Source organism: Marmota marmota, unplaced genomic scaffold (assembly GCF_001458135.2).
Source record: "Marmota marmota marmota unplaced genomic scaffold, marMar, whole genome shotgun sequence".
Taxonomy (NCBI): Eukaryota; Metazoa; Chordata; class Mammalia; order Rodentia; family Sciuridae; genus Marmota; species Marmota marmota.
The window spans coordinates 44,260,379-44,279,550 of record NW_026000174.1 but is presented as its reverse complement, the minus strand read 5'-3'; the positions used below and the strand labels follow the sequence as shown (position 1 = coordinate 44,279,550).

General features: G+C 45.1%; 1 protein-coding gene across 1 annotated transcript in view; it reads right to left on the bottom strand.

Annotated features, from left to right (window-relative positions):
* Kiaa1549l (KIAA1549 like) overlaps positions 1-19,172 on the bottom strand; it is a 266,932-nt gene that overhangs the window by 100,472 nt on the left and 147,288 nt on the right. The window contains exons 4-7 of the mRNA XM_048788211.1: positions 8,607-8,951; positions 6,438-7,832; positions 5,437-6,042; positions 3,372-3,487 (exon numbers count right to left, since the gene is read on the bottom strand). Coding sequence (XP_048644168.1) covers positions 3,372-3,487; positions 5,437-6,042; positions 6,438-7,832; positions 8,607-8,951 — 2,462 coding nt within the window. The remainder of the gene's footprint in view (positions 1-3,371; positions 3,488-5,436; positions 6,043-6,437; positions 7,833-8,606; positions 8,952-19,172) is intronic.

The following is a 19,172-nucleotide window of genomic DNA, read 5'->3' as shown; positions in this document are numbered from 1 at the left end:
TTTAGGAGATGGGTCAAGAAGTAAACAAAGTAAATTCCTTAATCTAGAAGCAGAGAGAAGACTTGTTTAGACTTGGCTCTATCTTTGGCTGGGACACTAGTTCAAGGCCAGGGCACGGACAAGTCACAGAGAGTTTGTCTCACAGCTGAGTCAAGGGACACCCAATGACCTGAGCTCTTTCTATCTCAACAGGAACATATGGAGGCTTCAGAATTTATTCTTATTTTGTTTTCCTTTTTTTGATGTTGTATATTAAGAGTTCTGAATGTTTGTTTTTGTTCTTTATATATATATATAAATATAATGCTTGTTATAGAATCAGCATTTCTGGAAGACAGAATAACAATTGCCTCTAATGTATCCACCATCACTGTAATATAATTATACAACAACTTCTAGGTTTATTTCCTTTCAGTCCCCCTAGTAATACATGTATATTTCACACATATAAATATATGCATGTATATACATATATGCATGCACTATAGATATTGCTTCATAACCTACTCTTTCCCTATTTATTTATTTATTTATTTATTTATTTATTTAGTGGTGCTGGTGATGGAACCCAAGGCCTTGTGCAAGTACTCTATTGCTGAACTATATCCCCAATGGGTTTTGTTTGTTTGTTTGTTTGTTGATTGGTGTTTTTTTTTTAAAGAAAAGAATTTTATTATCTCATAGTTCTGGGGGCTGGAAGTCTGAGATCAGGGTTGGCCAGCATGGTAAGGTTCTGGGGAGGACTCTTCTTCCCACTCTGCAGACAGCTGCCTTCTCACTGTGTGCTCATGGGACCTTTCCTTAGTGGGCACTTGCAGAGTGCCCCCAATTTTTTTTTACTGTGGCAAAGTACACATCTCATACCATCTACCTTATTAACTGTCTTTAGCTGTACAGTTCAATGGTATTAAAAACATGTAATGGGTACCCAGCACCACCCCATCTCCAGAACTCTTTTCATCTTGTAAAACAGAACCTCTCATGTCAGGGTGTTTTCAAGGCCTGCTTTCCCCCTCATTCTTGCATATCCACCAGAAGAGTCATGTGGGACTAGTGGGGGACATGGCTCAGTGGTAGAGAGCTTGCGGGGCATGCATGAGGTCCAGGGTTCAAGCTCCAGCACCACAAAAAGAAAAAGATAAAAATAAAAAGTGTCGTGTGTGTTTTCCAAAGAAATCAAGGTAATGGATTTTGCAACAGGATGGGTGTGGTTTGGTCCCTCCAAGGTGCATTATCATTGGTTCTTTACTAAAGATGGTGTAAAAAATGATAGAATGAGATGGACATCATTACCCTAGGTACATGTATGACTGCACATATGGTGTGATGCTACAACGTGTACACCACTGAAATGAAAGGTTGTGCTGCAGTTGTGTACAATGAATCAAAATGCATTCTGTTGTCATATATACCTAATTAAAATAAATAAATTAAACAAAAAAAGATGATTGTAGGTGAAACAAGAGAAGCTTCATGGCAGACCATAAACAGCTGAAATGACAGTCAACTCACCCAATGAGAGAACCGCTCCCCTTTCAACCCTTCTAGTTAGCTCAAAGAACAAGCCAAAGCCAGGTCAGGAACGATTTGCTTTCAACACCTCCCTGACCCTTGCTAGTTCTTCTCTTTAACAGACAAAGAGACATGAAGAACAGCCTTGGATTTAACAAGCTGTTTGGGTCCCATGATTCTCACTTTTACCACAATCTTTATTTGTGGCAAATGATCCTTATTTCCACATATGGTGGTAATAGCAAATATCCTTTCAAAAGAAATGCATTTAAAATGTTTAAAGTGAGGGATGGGGTTGTAGCTCAGCTTGCACTTGCCTAGCACATGTGAAGCACTGGGTTCAATCCTCAGCACCATGTAAAAATAAATACATAAACCAAAAAGGTATTGTGTTCATTTACAACTAAAAATAGTTTAAAAAAATTGAAGTGAACTTAGCCTTAAAGAAGAATGAAATTACGGCATTTGCTGGTAAATGGATGGAACTGGAGAATATCATTCTAAGCAAAATAAGCCCATTCCAAAGAACCAAAGGCCAAATGTTTTCTCTCATATGAGGATGCTAATTCACAAGGAGGGAGAGAGAATAGAGGTATTTTGGATGAGACAGGGGATAGTAAAGGGAGGGGAGAGGGCATGGGGATAAGAATGATAGTAGAATGAATCAGACATTATTATTACCCTGTGTCGTTCTTTACTGTAACTCTACATCATGTACAAACAGAAGAATGAGAAGTTATACTCCATTTATATATGATGTGTCAAAATGCATTTTACTATCATGTATAACCAATTAGAACTAACAAAAAATATATTTAAAGAACTGAAAGAAAAAAATTTAAAGTGAACCAATTTGGGTCTGAGATGAGGTGCAGAAAATACGAAAGCTGTGTGGGTAGTTGGAGAACGGCTGAAGTTTATTGAAAACTTTATCAGGCGACTAAATGGGAACATTCACATTTCAATGGTCAAGTAAAATTTCTGGAGTAGAAACCACACAACCATCCCATGGAGTATGTTTCTATTGTTTCTTTCCTTTTTTCCCCCTCCCTCCCTCCCTCCTTCTCTTCCTGTCCATCTTTCTTTCTCTCTTTCTCTCTCTCTCTCTCTCTCTCTCTCTCTCTCTCTTCTTTAGAATTGTAGAAGAGAGACTGACAAGGACCCATAAACTATGTGCCAAACCCATTGCTAGTCCTTGGTGTGGTGGGTGGAGAGGAGACCACTGAGCTGAACACAGCTGTAGAACAGAACATCAAAGGAAGAAGCCGGAACAATATTTCTAAGTGGTATAAAAGGGAGTCCACTGACTGCCAATCACATTTACTGCTCTAACACTTGGAGTCAAACCAAAAGAGTGTAAAACAAAGCTTCCATCACTTGGACATGCCACCCAAATCAGCCAGCAGTTGTTAAACAGTACTTGGCATTGAAGTGTTCAGAGAGGGGGAAATGTTTACTTCCCTGTGTGCTGCTGGCAATTTTAGCAAAGTTGGACTCAATTTACAAGTCAGAATGATTTTTAAATGTCCAGAAATAAATCACTATTTAAAATGGTGTGAAAGATAAAAGAAAAAGCAATGGATGGTTTCTAGAAAATTATACAGACAATATTAAATGCTCTCCCTACACAATGGGAAAATGGAACCGTTTAAAACAATATATCCAGGCTTTTTAAAAAAAATCAACATAGGCAATTAGTCTCAGTTTCCCATCTCCAGCCACAGCTATTTACCAAAATGAAGAAAGATTCCACTTCTGGAAAATGTGGGTGTGGGGGGAGGATAAAGACAATCTAAACAACACCTGGACCCCTGGGGGAGGTGGAGACGGGTTAGCTGGGTGCAAAGTGAGGAGCTTACATGAGCAGAGATGTCGTTCTGGTGGAAAGCCTTCCGCAATGCCTGCGTGAGCCCTCTGGCTACATTGAGCTTCAAGGACTCAATGCTCTGTCCTCTCCTTTGGGTTATAAAGAGAACTGTGGGGGGAAACAAGCATGGTAATCAGAGTAAGGTCCAAACCTCATAATGAACATGCCCTCCCCCGCTCTGGCCACCATCTCCTACGAATTCTGAACAAAGTTGAGAAGCAAAGGCCCACCAATGAGGGGATTGGTTGGGACAGAGGCTTTGTTGGTCCTGCTAAAGTTTGAAGGAAAGAAGGTCCTAGCCATTTGTGTGGCCCTGACAGACAAAGATTACGCTGGTGGCACTTCATTTCTGACACGTGTTGCCTCTGACCTTGAAAGCCAGGCTCTCTGGGCGGGGGGGTGGGGGGCTGCTCTGGATGCTGCAGCCCCAGACAACCCTGAAACAGGAAGGACAGAGACAGGGATGGAGATACAGGATGGGGAAGAGGCATCTGTGATTGAATGTGACAAGTGCTATTGGAAGGGAAGCCCAGGATGCTGTTAGAGCTTCTGAGAGGAGCATCCAGTGCTGAGTTGAACAAGGGGCTGGGATCAGGGAAGGTTTCCATGGGAACTGATGCTTTGGCTGAGTCTCAAAGGATAATAGGAGTGAGCTAGGGGAGGGGAGGGACTGCCCCCACCTAGTACCAGCAGAGGGAACGCCAAGTGTAAAGTGCAGGGGACAGAAGTGAAATACTTCAGTGTGCAAATTTAGGGCAATAGGAAGTGAGGAGTTCTCAGCAAAGGAATGCATTTCAGAAGGTTCCCTTGACTGCAGACTCCAAAGCAGACTGGAGGGTGGGGTTCTGCAGGCAGAGAGAGGAATGTGGTTAGTGTTGCAGAAATTTCAGTGAATGAGGACGACAGCGTGAACCCAGGAAGTGGTGGTGTGAACCAGGATGAGAGATGGGATAACTGAAAGCAGCTGGTGGCTGGATAGACATGGCTGGGGATGTGGGGAGAGAAAGAAGAGAGAGGAGAGGATGCATGGGGGTGGGAGGCTGCCCCTCAGAGGAGAAGGCGTGGGTCTGGAGAGAGTGGGAAGGGGGAGCGGAAAACCAGATGGGATCATTTATTAAGAAGCAGAAAGAGATACTGTACTTTCTGCTATGCCTAGTTTCACGATTTCCCATTTTAGAAAAGGATATGTCTCAAGATATAATTTCATTTAATTCTTTTCGGGGCGAGGAGGAAGGCGGGATGCGAGCATTCAGCATTGGCATGCTCTCTCAAATAATTTGTCTAATGCTTTTTATAGCAGACACTACCGCACTATTAAAAGCACCCTGTGCACTCGAGGGCTGCTCTGCTACCACCGGGAACTGGGGCTAAAAAGATAGCATCCCGCTTTGCCCACGGCTCTAGGGCTGCCTGCAGAGATTTTTCAAGAAACTCTCCCCCTTAAACATGAAAAATAAATCCGGGGCTCCCACCTTGTAAACCGTAGCTGTGCTTTTTGTATCTGCTGATTAAGAAAACATGACAAAAAGCTTTTCTGAATTCTGCAGCCCTTTCCAAGACTTTGTATTAAACAAATCACATCATTTATTCATGCGAGACATCCCTGATGCACTCTGCAGGCAAAACACGATGCACGTTGGCATTCTTAGACCTGTGGTTTCCCAGGGGCCTCTCATGTCAGGACTGATCCTAGAACTAGAATCCATGTCACCTCATGCTCCTCCCCTCCTTTGACACTTGTTGAAGATCAAGGTTTCTCAACCTCAGCATACTGATATTCTGGGCTGGATTATTCTTTTTTTGTCTGGGGCTGTCCAGTGCATTGTGGGGTATTTAGCAATATCCCAGGTCCCTATCCCACTAGAGCTCAGTAGCAGCCCCTCCCACCAAGTGCGATAACTAAAAATGTCTCCAGACGTGGCCAAATGTCTCCTGAGGGAAGGAAGACAAGGTCACCCCAGATGAGAAACATCGATCTCAAAGAGAAACAATCCTGCTATCTCTCTGAGGCCAGGCTGTGGCTTTCAAGTCCAACTGGAAGGACAGTGGCCTCTCACCTGTCTTCACCAGGAGTTTATCAGACATCTGACATTCCAGGTTGGACGCCATTTTGCCAGTTGTGACCACCGCAGTGGACGAAGCAGGGAGAGAAGCATCCGTGTTTTCTGCTTGCAAAGGGGGCAAGCGGGTGGCCTTCACTAATGCTGTAATGGAGGTCAACGCTGCGGTGACCGTCAGCGGGCGAGGGGTGGATGCCCTCGGCGTCTCTGGCTTGGTGGGGTTTGGGAGGCCTGTGTGCATGGCTTGTGGCTTCCTGGGGAGGTGTGTTGTGGACAACAGGCCCGAGGCAGCACCCGTGTCCCCCTGCATGGCTGTGTGTGTGCTCATGGTGTGTGCTGTTCTGGCAAACATGTAGGTTGGTGTGAACGGGAGGGCTGTATAGATCGCCCCTGCTGTTGCCTTTGGGCCAGATGCTGCCTTGTTGGTGACATTTTTAGCTAGAGCAGTGGTGGAACTGCTCTTGGTTAAGCCGCTGCTGCCGGTGCCCTTGGCAACCAGGGCTGCAGACAGCGCCTGTGGACTCGACTTCTTCAGAAACAATGTGGCCGCTGCTGCTGCTGCTTCTGCTGTTGGCTCTACCTTGGATGACACCGAGGAGTCCACTGTAAAGAGAGAAGAGGCAAAGCTTGTCACTGGCCGGGAATACATACGACACTTGTTCTGATGATGAATGGAGGGAACCTATGGGTTAGCTGGGGTGAGGAGTGTCAGCTCTCTGGGCTGGCAAGCAAAACAACTTAGGCTCATTAAGGTAATTAACCATAATGAGAATGCCACTTACAGCCAAGCCATGGTTGGTAAAAAGGGCATAAATTCTGAATACTTAAAAAAAAAATGAAGTGGGTAGAGGATCAACTACGTGTCTACTTGGGCTGCTAACTCTCACTTCTGAAGGGGAGGTATGTGCCTTCAGAGCAAAGCTGGGTGTTGAGCTTGAAGATGCTTTGGTCCCCGAAAGCAGTCATACCTGTTTTTTGGGTACCAAGAAACAAACTACCTGCATTAGTGGTTGCACCTGTCCATTTCTTGGGGTGCTGGGAAGCTTGCAGCACTTTGGAGGGGGTCCTGGGGAAGGCACTGGTTGATAGAGGAGGAGATTCAGCAGCTGACTGATAGCCAAGATTGCTCCGGAATGACGTGGAAGCATTTATTCTGGGTGATGGGTAGATGTCACTGGAAATGTGGGACCCTGTATCCGTTCCATCGGAAAGCATGTCCTGCAAGCTTGTTGTAGAAGATAGACGTGGCCAGGTCAGCCAAAAAGGATGGCTTGACTGGGCAGAACGTTGACTTGTGGATGGGTAATATTCAACTTTGGCTGTTTGGAAGTCTCTGGGATGGTTGTTATGGCTTGTGGGCCGGAGGTCTGTATGATTTGCGGCCAAGGTGACATCCGACTGCTGCATAGGCTGGTTGGTGCTTGTCCTAAGGACCAGATCTTGGATGTTAAAGCCTTCTGCAGCCACTGAACGCCCAGCAGTATCTTTGATATTCTGAGATTTTACTGCTTTGGCAGCTGAAGTTAAACCCCGGGGAAGAGAAGTGGCAGCTGAACGAACTTCCCAACTGGCGGAGTTAATTGTGTGACCATTTGAACCATCACTTGTTTGCTGCTGCAAGCCAGATATTGTGGAATCTCTAGAAAGGGTTCCTGTTTTTGCTGAAAGAGAACTCCAGAAAACATCTGTGGTTGTTGGCTTTTTCGTGTCTCCCATTGTTGAGAAATCATCAGCATCAGTGGAGGAGGGAGATGCTGTCACCTGCTTGGAAGCAGAAACGGGCAATTCAGAATGGCCCTCAGCAGCTGTGTCAGTCTCCAGCTTGGTGCTGGCGAAGCCAGGAGATGGGAAAACCAGGTGGGTGGTCTGAATGGTGGGCCTGGAGGCTGGAGGTGATCCTGAAGGAAGGAGGTTTGTTCCTGATGTTGTAATGACGGGAGATGACATTGGATCAGCGCTAAAGTCAGAGCGGAATCCATTTACAGTGTGAGGACTCAAAACTTCTTTGCTTGGAATAGTCACATTTGCCTTTTTATTTTTCCCTAAAAAGGCTGTCACGCTGACCTCTTTCTGCAGGGGAAATGTCCAAGTTGTGGAAAGAAGATCAGGAAGGTTCCTTGAGAGGAACAAGTCTGTGGCTGCAGGAGGGGCCCCGTCATTGCCTTCTTCTTGAGGTGTGGGCATTTCAGGTACAAGGGATGGCAAGGTACGCTCTTCTGAAGGCTGAAGGACAGCGATCATGGAGGGAAGGTTGCCTTTCCCATTTGATGGCAATGCGGGAACTGTCCCAGAAAGGACGGCTTGCCCTTGACCCAGAGGAGTGAAAGGCAGCAGAGCAGGCACCAAAGATGTGTGTTCGGTTGAAAGGGCAGGCCTTCTGGAATTCTCTGGATCTGCTGACAAATGTGGTGGGTTAGCAGGGTCACTTGCAGTAGTAGCAGGGGCTAGCTTTCTGCTGGTCATTTCTATGGTCACTGATTCTGTAGTCCGAAACAATGAAAGCTCAGCCGCCTGGGTCGCTGCTGCCGTGCTCTTAAAAGTTGGCAAAGACACCCCACTGTGCGCTCTTTTAGCCCCTGCAGTGTGGATTGGGTGGGTGGATGCAGGACTCGAAGCCACTTCCATCATGGACCATGAGGGGGTCCCACCTGGAAGCCGAGGAAGACCTCCAGGTGCTAGGGTCGGGGGAGGCAGACGGGCCAATTCTGCCATGGAGCTTAAACCCCCAGGTGTGGGTGAGCCTGTAGATTGGGGACCCTCTGTTGGGGACAGTTCAGAGTACTGCTTTGTTGAGGATCCAGAAAAACTTAGATGAGGGACACCTATGGAACCCTGGGCATTTTGGGATGGAATGTGGTTCATTTTGTCAAAAGCTGGGATTAGGGCATTAGCTACAGTCTGAGCTGAGGAGGAGTCGGGTGGAGCTATTTGGGGGAACAAAGGCACATGGGTGGGACGCTCTTCTGGTTTAGAGGAGGTGATGGAATGAGGTGAGTTGGAGGTCAATGGAGAGGATGAAGGTGGAGGAGGAAGTGGGAGCATATCTGATCTCAGGGGATGCTCCGAAAGGGAAGGAGTCCCTACCCGCGGCTGAGATGGGGGGACGGCACTCAAGGTCACCGATGGGACTGTGGACCACAGGGGAAGCATGCGGGCGTGAGGCAAACCTGACACGTCCGCTGCTTCTCTTCCCCCTGGAGGCCTCGGTTGGACCAGGGACTCGCTGGAATCTTTAGAGGGCTCCAGGGAGGCGCTCTGTCCGCTTCCTTGGTAAAGGGAAGGAGAGAAGTCCACGTGAGCCCTGGCCCTGCGGTGTGCTCTGGGCGGAGGTGTCCGGGCTAACTGTAGCAAGCTCGTGTTATCAGGGGACTGTTCCAGCACATTCTTGATTCTGTCCACTGCCAAAGAAGACTTGACTTCCGAGAAAGGCCATGTTGGTGAAATTGATAACAACTTCCCATGAGGAAATGACTCCGGGGTTGGGGTGACGTGGATCTGCAGATTATCTGCTCCTGTGAAACAAAGTTTTTGCAGTAAGGCATTGGAATCAGGAAGGTGCTGGAGGAGTGGGCCAGACAGGCCCTTCCTGGTCTTAGAGCTTATTCAAACAACGAGTTAAATCTCTACAAATATCCACAGGATGGGGTCGGTGAGAGCATTCTTTGATGAAGGGATATTTAAGCAAAAATGTGAAAGATATTCACGTATTTTTTTTTAAATCTGCTTTCATTCATACCAACCTATAAAGTATCAATTATTAAAAACAATAAATAGATGGGAGAAAGGCCAGTGGAGTAGAAGAGGGGGAACCGGATATAGGGAAAAAGGAGAGGGAGGAAGGAAGGAGGTACTGGGAACAAATGACATTCCATGCACGTGTGACTAGGTCCAAAGGAACCCCAACATTATGAATAGCTATAATACACTCATAAAAACATTTTTAAAAAATATCTTGTAGCACCTATGAGATTTGAACCATAAAACTCGCAACTTAGAAAAAAAGGTAGCTACCCGTCATGACCAATGACACCAAAAGTAAATCTCCTCCAAGAAACTCATATGCCCAAAACTCTTAAAGGACGATGCATCTGAGCGTGGATCTTCTTTTAGGTCTCTAAGGCATCTCCACTGAAATATCTGAGGTTGCCTGTTTGGAATGATGGCGCCAATGAAACATATTTCTCTTCTTGGGTTTAAAAGGATCCCTGATGTTATCGTTCACACCGAGTCAAGTAGCAAAGGAGATTGCTTTCAGATTAGGCTGTTTCAGAAAGAAAAATGACTCACCCAACCTAGGACAGGAGACACCTCTCACAAGGCCTGGTGTCACTATAAGCACCTGCGGAGACCAGAGCTGTCAGAACTAATGTGTGAAACCTTAGGCAGGGGAGGGGGGGCTCCACAGGAAATGGGGAGATGAAATTTCAGGAAGCTGGGAACTTCACCCATCCTGTCTGATGATTCCCCTTTCCACAGTTCCTGAGGATTGGTGGTGCAGAGTGGCTAAATGTCCTTAATGAATATTTTAAAGATTCTTCTAGAGCCTTCTACATAGGGCTATTTGATATAAATAATCACGTCAAGAGGTGAAGTCAGAAGCTATGGGTCTGCTCATATCCTCAGCCCCCTGTAGCTGCATATGAGTGTCTATACAACTGTCACATGGAGATGGTGACAACAAGCACATCCAAATTACCCTCTGGGCCATGGTGAGCAGCAAATGAAATCATTATCGCGGTGGAAGGACAGATTTCCAGAGACGCACTAAACAAATGAGCTGTTGTCACAGGCTCTGCGCCCTATGTTTGTGTGTTCAATGAAAGAGGACACTGTGGTCCAGACAAGGGACACCCTTTGTCGGAAGCCACATAACTGATCAGGGGCAGAAGCAGGTCTGGATGTGGAGGCTCCTCTCTCCTGTGCGGGGCTTCCTCTCCACCATGCTTTTCTCAGGTTGGTACCTATTCTTCACATGGCATTCTGCCAACCAAAAGAGCAAACAACTAAAGCTAAAGTCTTATTATATTGGAGCTTTTAGAATCAGCAAGATTTTCTGCAGTCCCAAAAGCTAAGTAGTAATTTTTCCTTGAAATGATCTTTACCGTTGCCTTTTGTAAGGTTTGGAAAAGTAAGGAATATCTTTCACTCTGAATTAGGGAACACGTGAAAAAAAAATTTCCCGACTCTTTGCTTTCTTGTTTTTAAAATTTCCCATTCTTGGAATTTGCAGATGCTCAAGAAATTGTCCTCAAGTAATCTTTAGAACATGCTGGGGTGTAAGCCAATACTATAACCATCTTTAAAGGATTTGTTGATGATCCATTTTGTAAGCAATACCAAGCCCTTCTGGGCAAGCCATCTAACAAGCCCCACTTAGCCTGAGTGGCTCCTTATAACCAGATCAGAATCATCAGGGCTCCTACCTGTAGAGCGCAAAGCTCCCTCTGGCCTCTGCTAGCCAAACCTCACCTTAAACACAAATCAATGGCAAGATGTACATAGCTTCAGGACACCAAAGTGTACACAGTATTGTGTTCAAGTATGTGCAAACCCTGGGAAATGCTTCATAGTTTGCAATGGACGTGCTTCTATATCACCACATGCAGCCCAAGGAGCCATTCACCCCCAGTCAGTTGCAATGTTACATGGAGGGCCGATCCTGCTTTCACACCTCAATCCTTCCTGTTCGTAGCCTCAACTTCACACTTTGCATGCAATCTGGGAACATAGGTGAATATAGAATCTATATAAGGTCATTCTGCATTTTCATGTTTTCCAGTTACATTTTAGAGTCCATTTTTGTTGCTTAGATGTTGGGTAATATTTATGCATGATTTCTTCTTTTGTACTTTCATGGAAATAGATTTGACCATGAGTTCAACTCATGGATTCAAGAGTCAAAACAAGAATTTATCTTGTTTCAAATAAATAGCCTTGTAACTCAAAAAGAATGCTGTAACCCAAGTACCTTTTGCTTTCAGTAAGATGACTCATAAACTCTTGCACAAAAATCTTTGCCAACAGGACGGAAGAAGAATGGGTCATTGGGTGATAATGTAAGGGTTTTGTATCTAACTGAGTGATCACAACCAAAGAAAAACTCCACAACAAAGTGAAGAAAAATTATCTCTAGTGGATTTATTTCTACTAGATTCTGCTGTTTTCCCAATTAGAATTTGGTGCTCCCCAAGATAGCTCTGTTTCAAACGCCTCATGGGGAAAAGTTTCCACAGACCATTTTGAAGAGTTGTATGCTACCCTCCCCTGTGAGAATCCCGGATGCTGTTCACCATATATTTCTGTTTCCACCTCCTGAGCAGGTGAAGTTGTGAAGTTTCAAGGCTAAACTTCCAGGCTACCTTTGGGGTTGGCTGAGGCCATGTGACTGGTTCTGAACAATCAGGTGTGGGAGGAAACGGTAAGCTTCACTTGTGGGCTGGGGCATTTAAATGCTGGAGGAAGATCCTCACTTTTTAAAAGGAAAGACCTGTTCTGTCAACAACAACAACAACCAAAACCCTAGAAATATTATATTCCTACAGGTTGTTGCTAAATTTTTAAAAAAATGGAGGAAAAGAAAGAAACTAGAAGTGTTAAACATGATTGCTGGTTTGCTGCTCTGGGTCCCTTGGGGATGAGGATAAGCAAAAGACCTCTCTGACAAAGGATGAACAGGTAACACGAGCAAGAAATTAGCCTTTGCTGTCATCGTAGTTTGGGTATTTTTTGTCATTGAAGCACAATTTACCCTAGCCTATTTAGAAATTGGTTCCAGAGTGGATATGGAACTTGATGTGTGTATATTTCCATGTACATCAAGTAAGATCTAAGACTAAGATCTCTGAAATCATGAGCACTCAAATTAAACGTTTCCTCCTTTATAACTGTTCTGGTTGGATCCTTTTAGTCACAGCAGCAAAAAAGCTGACTAAAGCACATCCCTACCCTCTCTTCTTGTGGGTTAGCATACATATATCAGAAAGAACATTCAGCTTTTTGGTGTTTTGGGATTGGCTTATTTCACTTAGCATAATAGTCTACAGATCCATTCATTTACCAGCAAATGCCATAATTTTGTTCTTCTTTATAGCTCAATAATATTCCATTGTGTGTATGTGTGTGTGTACACACACACACACTCACATTTTCTTTACCCATTCATCTGTTGAAGGGCAACTAGTTTGGTTCCATAGTTTGGCTATTGTGAATTGAGCTGTTACAAACATCGATGTGGCTGTGTCACTGTAGTATGCTGATTTTAAATACTTTGGGAGATGTTTTACATCATAAAGAAGAAACCAGTTTCTAAAGAGGGGTGCTAATTCTCAGACAGCAGTGAGATTCCTGAGGCACTCAAGGCTTCTCGACTGGCAAGGCACAGCATGCTGAAGTGGTACTTTTATTGGAATATCTATTTATTGGAATATCTTATTTATGAAGAGAAACATTATCTTGAGTAGGATACAACAGTCACATGAAAACTAGGGCCTTCAAGGCACGCCGACAAACGTTTGCGCCTGACGCTGACCCTGGAGAGTCACTTTACCCTTCCCCCCAATGAGAGTACTCTGACAGTAAAGATGCTTTAAAAGGCTGACTGGAGAGGACCCAGATCTGTCTGAACCATGCAGAAAGGGGGGGCTGCAGGTGTGATTTAGCACTCCAGGAACAGAACCAGGGCCAGGGGGAAGAGGCACAAGGAGAGATTAGACCCGAAAAGAACAGATTTCTCCAATTATTAAAACTATGAAAACCAGAATGATCTGGCTTCAGGTCAGTGAGTTCTCCACCACTAGAAGAATCCAAAGGGGCATGTTTTAGATTGACTCAACTCCACCTTCCCTCCTTCCCGCCTCCATCTCTTCTATCCATCTGTAATATGTGCCGTATGCCAGACACTGAGTAAAGGAATGTCATAAAGAAAAAACATACATAATCTATGGCTTCATAGAACTCACAGTTCTCAGGCAGATGTGGATGTAAAGCAAACATTCTCACAAGTGTAAAAATGACAGATGCTTCATCCTTAAATGCATGCAATGGGACTCGATCAAGGAAATGAGGGAGCACATCACTGGGGAAGTGACTATCAAGATCCAAAGAATGAATAGAGGGCTAATCAAGCAAAGAGGATAAAGGAAAGTATTCCACATAGAGAGATAAGCATAGGCAAAGGCCCTGGGGCAGGTAATATATTGCATGAGGACAAGGAACCAAAAGAAGGTAGTCATGGCTAGATTGGGAAGAGCAAGGTGGGCATAAGATAAGGCTGCAGAGGTGGGTTGGCCAGACCACTGGAGCACTGTAGGTTTTAGTTCAATGGAGAGGGTGAGGGAAAATGATGCTCAGGAGCAAATTGGTATGTTGGATGAATCATTTTGTCTGTGGAGTGAAAAATTGACAGCATAGGGGCAAGAGTGAATGACAGGAGTCATAAGACACCTGCAGAGGACCACGCTCGAGATAATAGGAAGGTTGTAAAGAAGAGTTGAGCCATGGGCGGGAGATGAAAATAGATAATCCCTAATGGTCCCTTTTGATCCTAAGAGTTAAGGATTTTAGTTTTCCTCACATTTGTATTTATACAAATATAAATACAGCTTTAAAAAAAATGGCTGCAGATTCTCCTTGATGCCTCCCACTCAGAGGGGGAGACTATATCCCCTTCTCCTTGAATCTGAATGCGCTTGAGTTTGTTCAGCCAGAGCATGGCGGGAACAATGCCACTGGACGTCATGAAGAGCTACTTGGGTGCCTGGGACGGTCCCTCGCGCTCCCTCCTGGAACCAGGACGCCCCTCTACACACAGCCCACGCCCCAGCAGAGCCCATCCCAACCACTCCAACCCCCAGTCCGGCTCAGCCACGCCTCCCCAGTACCCCAGCCCAGACACCAGGCACAAGAATGGAGCAGCTTCCAGATCATTCTACCCCCAGCTCTCTGAATCACCCCAGCTGTTCAAATCTTCCCCCTTGAAGGCCCAGACATCGTGTCGCAGAGACACACTTGTCCCCATCGCCCTATACGAATTCCCCAATCCATGAGCATAACTACCCCGAGGGGTGGTTGGCTGCACAGAAATACAATAAGTGAGGTTAATACACATGGGACGGTGTCCCTCCCTTTTGAGACACATTACAGGTTTAATCAGATTCTCAAAAGTAATCAGAAGTAAAAAAAATAGTCAGGAACCCTTAATTTCAATGAAAAATACTCCTTATGCACAAGATGTTATAATCATATCTATGAGAATTAAGTAAAATATACATCCGTATTAATTAAAGTTCAATCACAAAAAGCAAAAGAATAGAAGAAAAATTTTGAGGGGGCAATGAGAGCCAGGAGGTGTTTCTTAAGAAGGGAAAATCAATTTTGGAGTACAGGGCAAGGTCAAGTTACAGAGGGCGGGTCAGAGGCCAGCAGGAGGCAGCCAAGGGTGCCTTTTGTGATCCTCTCCTTGAGCATGAGCAGAACCTGTGACTTGCTTCTAACTGGTAGAACGTGGCAAGGGTGATGGGATGTTATTCGTGTGATTATGTCACCTGGACCTGCTAGCAGACTCGCCCTCCTGGACGACTTGATGGAGGAAGAGGCCATATTGTAAAGGTCCTCGTGGGAAAGAGCCATGGGCAGCCTGGAGGACCTGCAGGCAGTCTCTAGGAGCCAGGTGCAGCCCCGTGGAGCTGACAGACAGAAGCTGGCACTCCCATGTGTAGCCACAAGAAATACATTCTGCTGCTGACCTGGCTGAAAGTGGATTCTTCCCCAGCCATGCCTCCAGATGACAATGTGACCCGGCCACCTCCGTGACTGCCATCTGAGGCCCTGTGCAGAGGACTCAGGGAAAGTGGCCCCAACCCCCTGACCCATGGGAAAATGTGAGGTAATCAAAAAAGGTTAAGTCCCAAAAGTTTGTGGTAAACTGTTATATAGCAATAGAAAACTAACCCAGGTAGGAAGCCAGGAGCTATGGAAGGTTGTATGTAGGAAGAAGAAACAGAAGGCAAGATAACCGGATTGAAAAGTAGCATGAAGGATGGTGACAGGTTGACGTCCAGACAGTCAAAAAGAAGCACAAGTATGGGTTAGGGTTAGGGTTAGGGTTAGGGATGTAGCTCAGTGTTAGAGCGCTTGCTTAGCACATGTGAGGCACTGAGCTAGATTCTCAACACCACATAAAAGTAAATAAATAAAAATAAAGGTATTGTGTCCATCTACATCTCAAAAATTTTTTAAAAAAAAGAAGCACAAGTTTGAGTGGAGTATGGAAGGGAATGGGTTGTGAAATGAGAAGTTTAATACAGAGCCTGGGACTCACAGAGAAATTACCTGAATAGAACACAGGACCCTGCAGGAGCAGAAATAAGGCCACAGCAGCAAACCATGTTGGGATTAGTGCTTTGAGAACAGGCTGAAAACTCTTATTTCAAAAGTCCCATTTTTCAAAGGGGGAAAAATATTGAGCTATTCTACTCCAAATACCAAATTCTTGGTTTTTTTTTTTAAACAAACTCCCACTGACTCCCCAATCCTCCCTCATCCCTCCCCCCAAAACATGACTTTTTTTCTTAGAATGACGTGGATTAGGAAAGATGGAGAGGAGATGGATTTATGTTGGAAATAAGAACAGAAGCGAGCAAGATGAGGCCCCTCAGAACACTGAAATGTGAAAATGAGCCGTCTTTTCCCATCTCAAGGAAACAAGAATGGGTGGTCCTACAAAACCCGATTCAAGGAACAATTTATACACGTGCATTTTAAGCTAAGTTTCTTCGAACCAGCTTTAAATAAAATCATCCTTCTCAAACCTTCTAGGAAGTAACAGTCACTCATGGAAGAACATCAGCTTTAAAAATAACTTGCACAAATGGGGTCAGCGTGCAGAAGCAAGCACACGCAAGTCAGTGCCGATGCCTCTGTGAGCTGAGCAAGTTTGCATAGAGTCCCAAGAACTTAGCCTTGAACTAGAAGCGTCAGGAAGTAGTTCATTAACAAGGTGAAACTTGACCAAAGAGTTGAGAAACCTGGGCCAGGTCTGGACACCCAGAGCCTGTCATTGACTAGTGTCTAAAACCAGGCAAATTGCCTCCCTGGGCTCCTAGACCCCAGAGCCCGGCGTGGTACCACCCAGACGCAGGGGGACAGACCCTTCAGGTGTCTGTCTTCCTGAGCATCCTGGCGTTGCTACCTCATCATCGTCTGTACTTGTACACAAGACGCGGACCCGGCTGTGGTGTTGCTATGCCCATTTCCCCCATGTGACAAGCAGAACTTGAACCTTAAAAAGGCACACAGGTACCCAGAGCTCCTCTGTTGCTGGTCCCTCCCCTCCAGGCCTCTCTCCCTCAGCCCCTGTGCTCTCTCAGTGCCCAGCTTGTGGCTGCTTTTATCCCAGACCCTCCTTTCCAAAGCCCCCCGAGCCTGCTACTTCAGGAGTGTTCGTGCAGGTTCAGTGCTGTCCTGGACGGCTTGCTGGTTTGCTCAGAACCACTCAACCACAGACACAGTCCTTCCCCAATCAGCCTTGTTCCTTTCTTTGACTGATGGAGACATTAAGGAAAAGAACGTCCTGCTAGGCCACCCCAGGTGTAAGCAGGGCTGGGTCCAACCACAATCATGAGATGGTCCACTGCCTGCCGACAGGTTTCCATATCACAACACTAAGAACACACAGCCAGTCATCGACTGCTCTTTAATGTAGAAACTGAGGCAATCAAGGAATGAATGTTAACATCGAAGTCAACCCTTCCTTTATTATGTATCAGAGGGGGAAAAAATATCTGTATTTGCCTATGGGGCCCTAGAGGCTGCCTGAATCCAAATCTTCTCCTCAAATTGCTAACTGTGTGATCTGTGTGATCTTGGACATGTTACTTAACCTCTCTGTGCCTCAGTTTCCTTATCTATAAAATGGGAACAATAACAGTATCTACTTCATAAAGTTGCTTAAAGGATTAAAATGAAAGGATACTCATAATGTCTGAAAACAGTGTCTGCAACACAGTGCTGAAAAAAATGTTAGCTATTATTGGTATTATTATCCTTATATGTTCAGCCCAGAATAGGCATGAATGCACTCAGAGTCTTCCTCGGAGGACCTGGATGCTACTCACAACTCAGAAATGCCTGCAAATCTTGCATTATCAGAATCCTGCACATCTAAACAGGATTGTAGTTCGCAGAATAATTTCATATCCATCATCTGGTTCTTCACAGTACCCATGAAGTCGAACATCAATATTATCATCCCTGTTTTACAGGTGAGGAAACTAGGGATCAGAGAGGTCAAGTGCAGGCTTGGCAGCTCTCTGCAACACAGGGCAAGAAGCAAGGTTCCCTCCGTGTGCAGGTCTGGGTGGTGCACTGCGCCCCCAGAGTGACCTCCACAGATGGAGCCCACACGTGGCTTCCTTTCTTCGGAGCTGGCTGATGCATCTTCAGCAAACATTACTGAGCACAGCTCTAAATCACAGAGACCTGTCAGGCTTCGATTCCCAGAAGGTCAAAAGAGATGGATTAAAAGCCATTGCTATGCTGATGCTTCCATCCCACACCCGACACCCACTTATGCGTCAAACCCTGGCAAGTTCTGGAGTTAGGTGCCTGAGATGCTCTTGCTGAAGAGGATTCCTCTTGGGGCTCTTTAAAACGAAATGCACCAGTTAATAGAATCCAATTGCCATTCCTTGAATCCATGCCAGCAGAGAGGGTTCTGTGCACGGCACGGACAGAAGCATTTTAACTTTCAAAGCTCTTTCACAGCTATCTGCCTTTCTAAAAAGTTTATTGCTTTCAAATCCTTTGTGAAACAGGTTTAGAAATAAAGCTGATCCCCACCCTCCCATGAGACCAGTAATACAATTTCACTTTCAATTTTGTAAACCTGGGTTTATATGATCATCACAGAAAATTTAGAAAAAACAGAAAAGTAGGGGGAAAAGAAGAAGAGTCCTATTCCTCCTTTGTCGCCTCTAACAGGCATGTTCTAGCAGATCCAGAAAATCGTGATTCATACGGTAGGGAATGTAACTTATAGGCTTTGAAATCCCGTGTTTGTTAAATTTATAGACTTGTAGCCAGGTATGGTGGCACACACCTGTAATCCCAGTGGCTTGGGAGGCTGAGACTGGAGGATCACGAGTTCAAAGCCAACCTCAGCAAAAGGCACTAAGCAACTCAGTGAGACCCTGTCTCTAAATTAAATACAAAATAGGGCTGGGGATGTGGCTCAGTGGTCGAGTGCCCCTGAGTTCAATCCCTGGTATAAAATAATAATAATAATAACAACAACAACAACAATTTATAGACTTGTGATCACAATGCACACCCAACTTCATATCTTTTTTAAAAACTTTTAACATTATATTAAAATCATCTTTTCATATTGGGTAAGGCTGCATGTTACTTCTACTAAGATGTGGCCCTTACGATTTGGCTGAATATCCTCCAACTATTACAACACAGGTTGCTTATAAATAAACATTCAGTACGATAAACAATGGTCCCATCTCCTTTTAATTTTGGCGTTGCAATCCTTATGCAGCAAATAGGGCAGCCACAAGTGACCTTGTCTCCGGGACTAGGGTGACACACACACAGAAGGTCACTTGCGGGGAAGAATATTATCTATATCCAGAAAAGTAACACAATAGTACTTGGGAGGTTTCCCCTTTCTTCCTCCCCTGGTATCTTTTTGATGGGGTCATTAATAAGTTTAAATTCAATCATAAGAA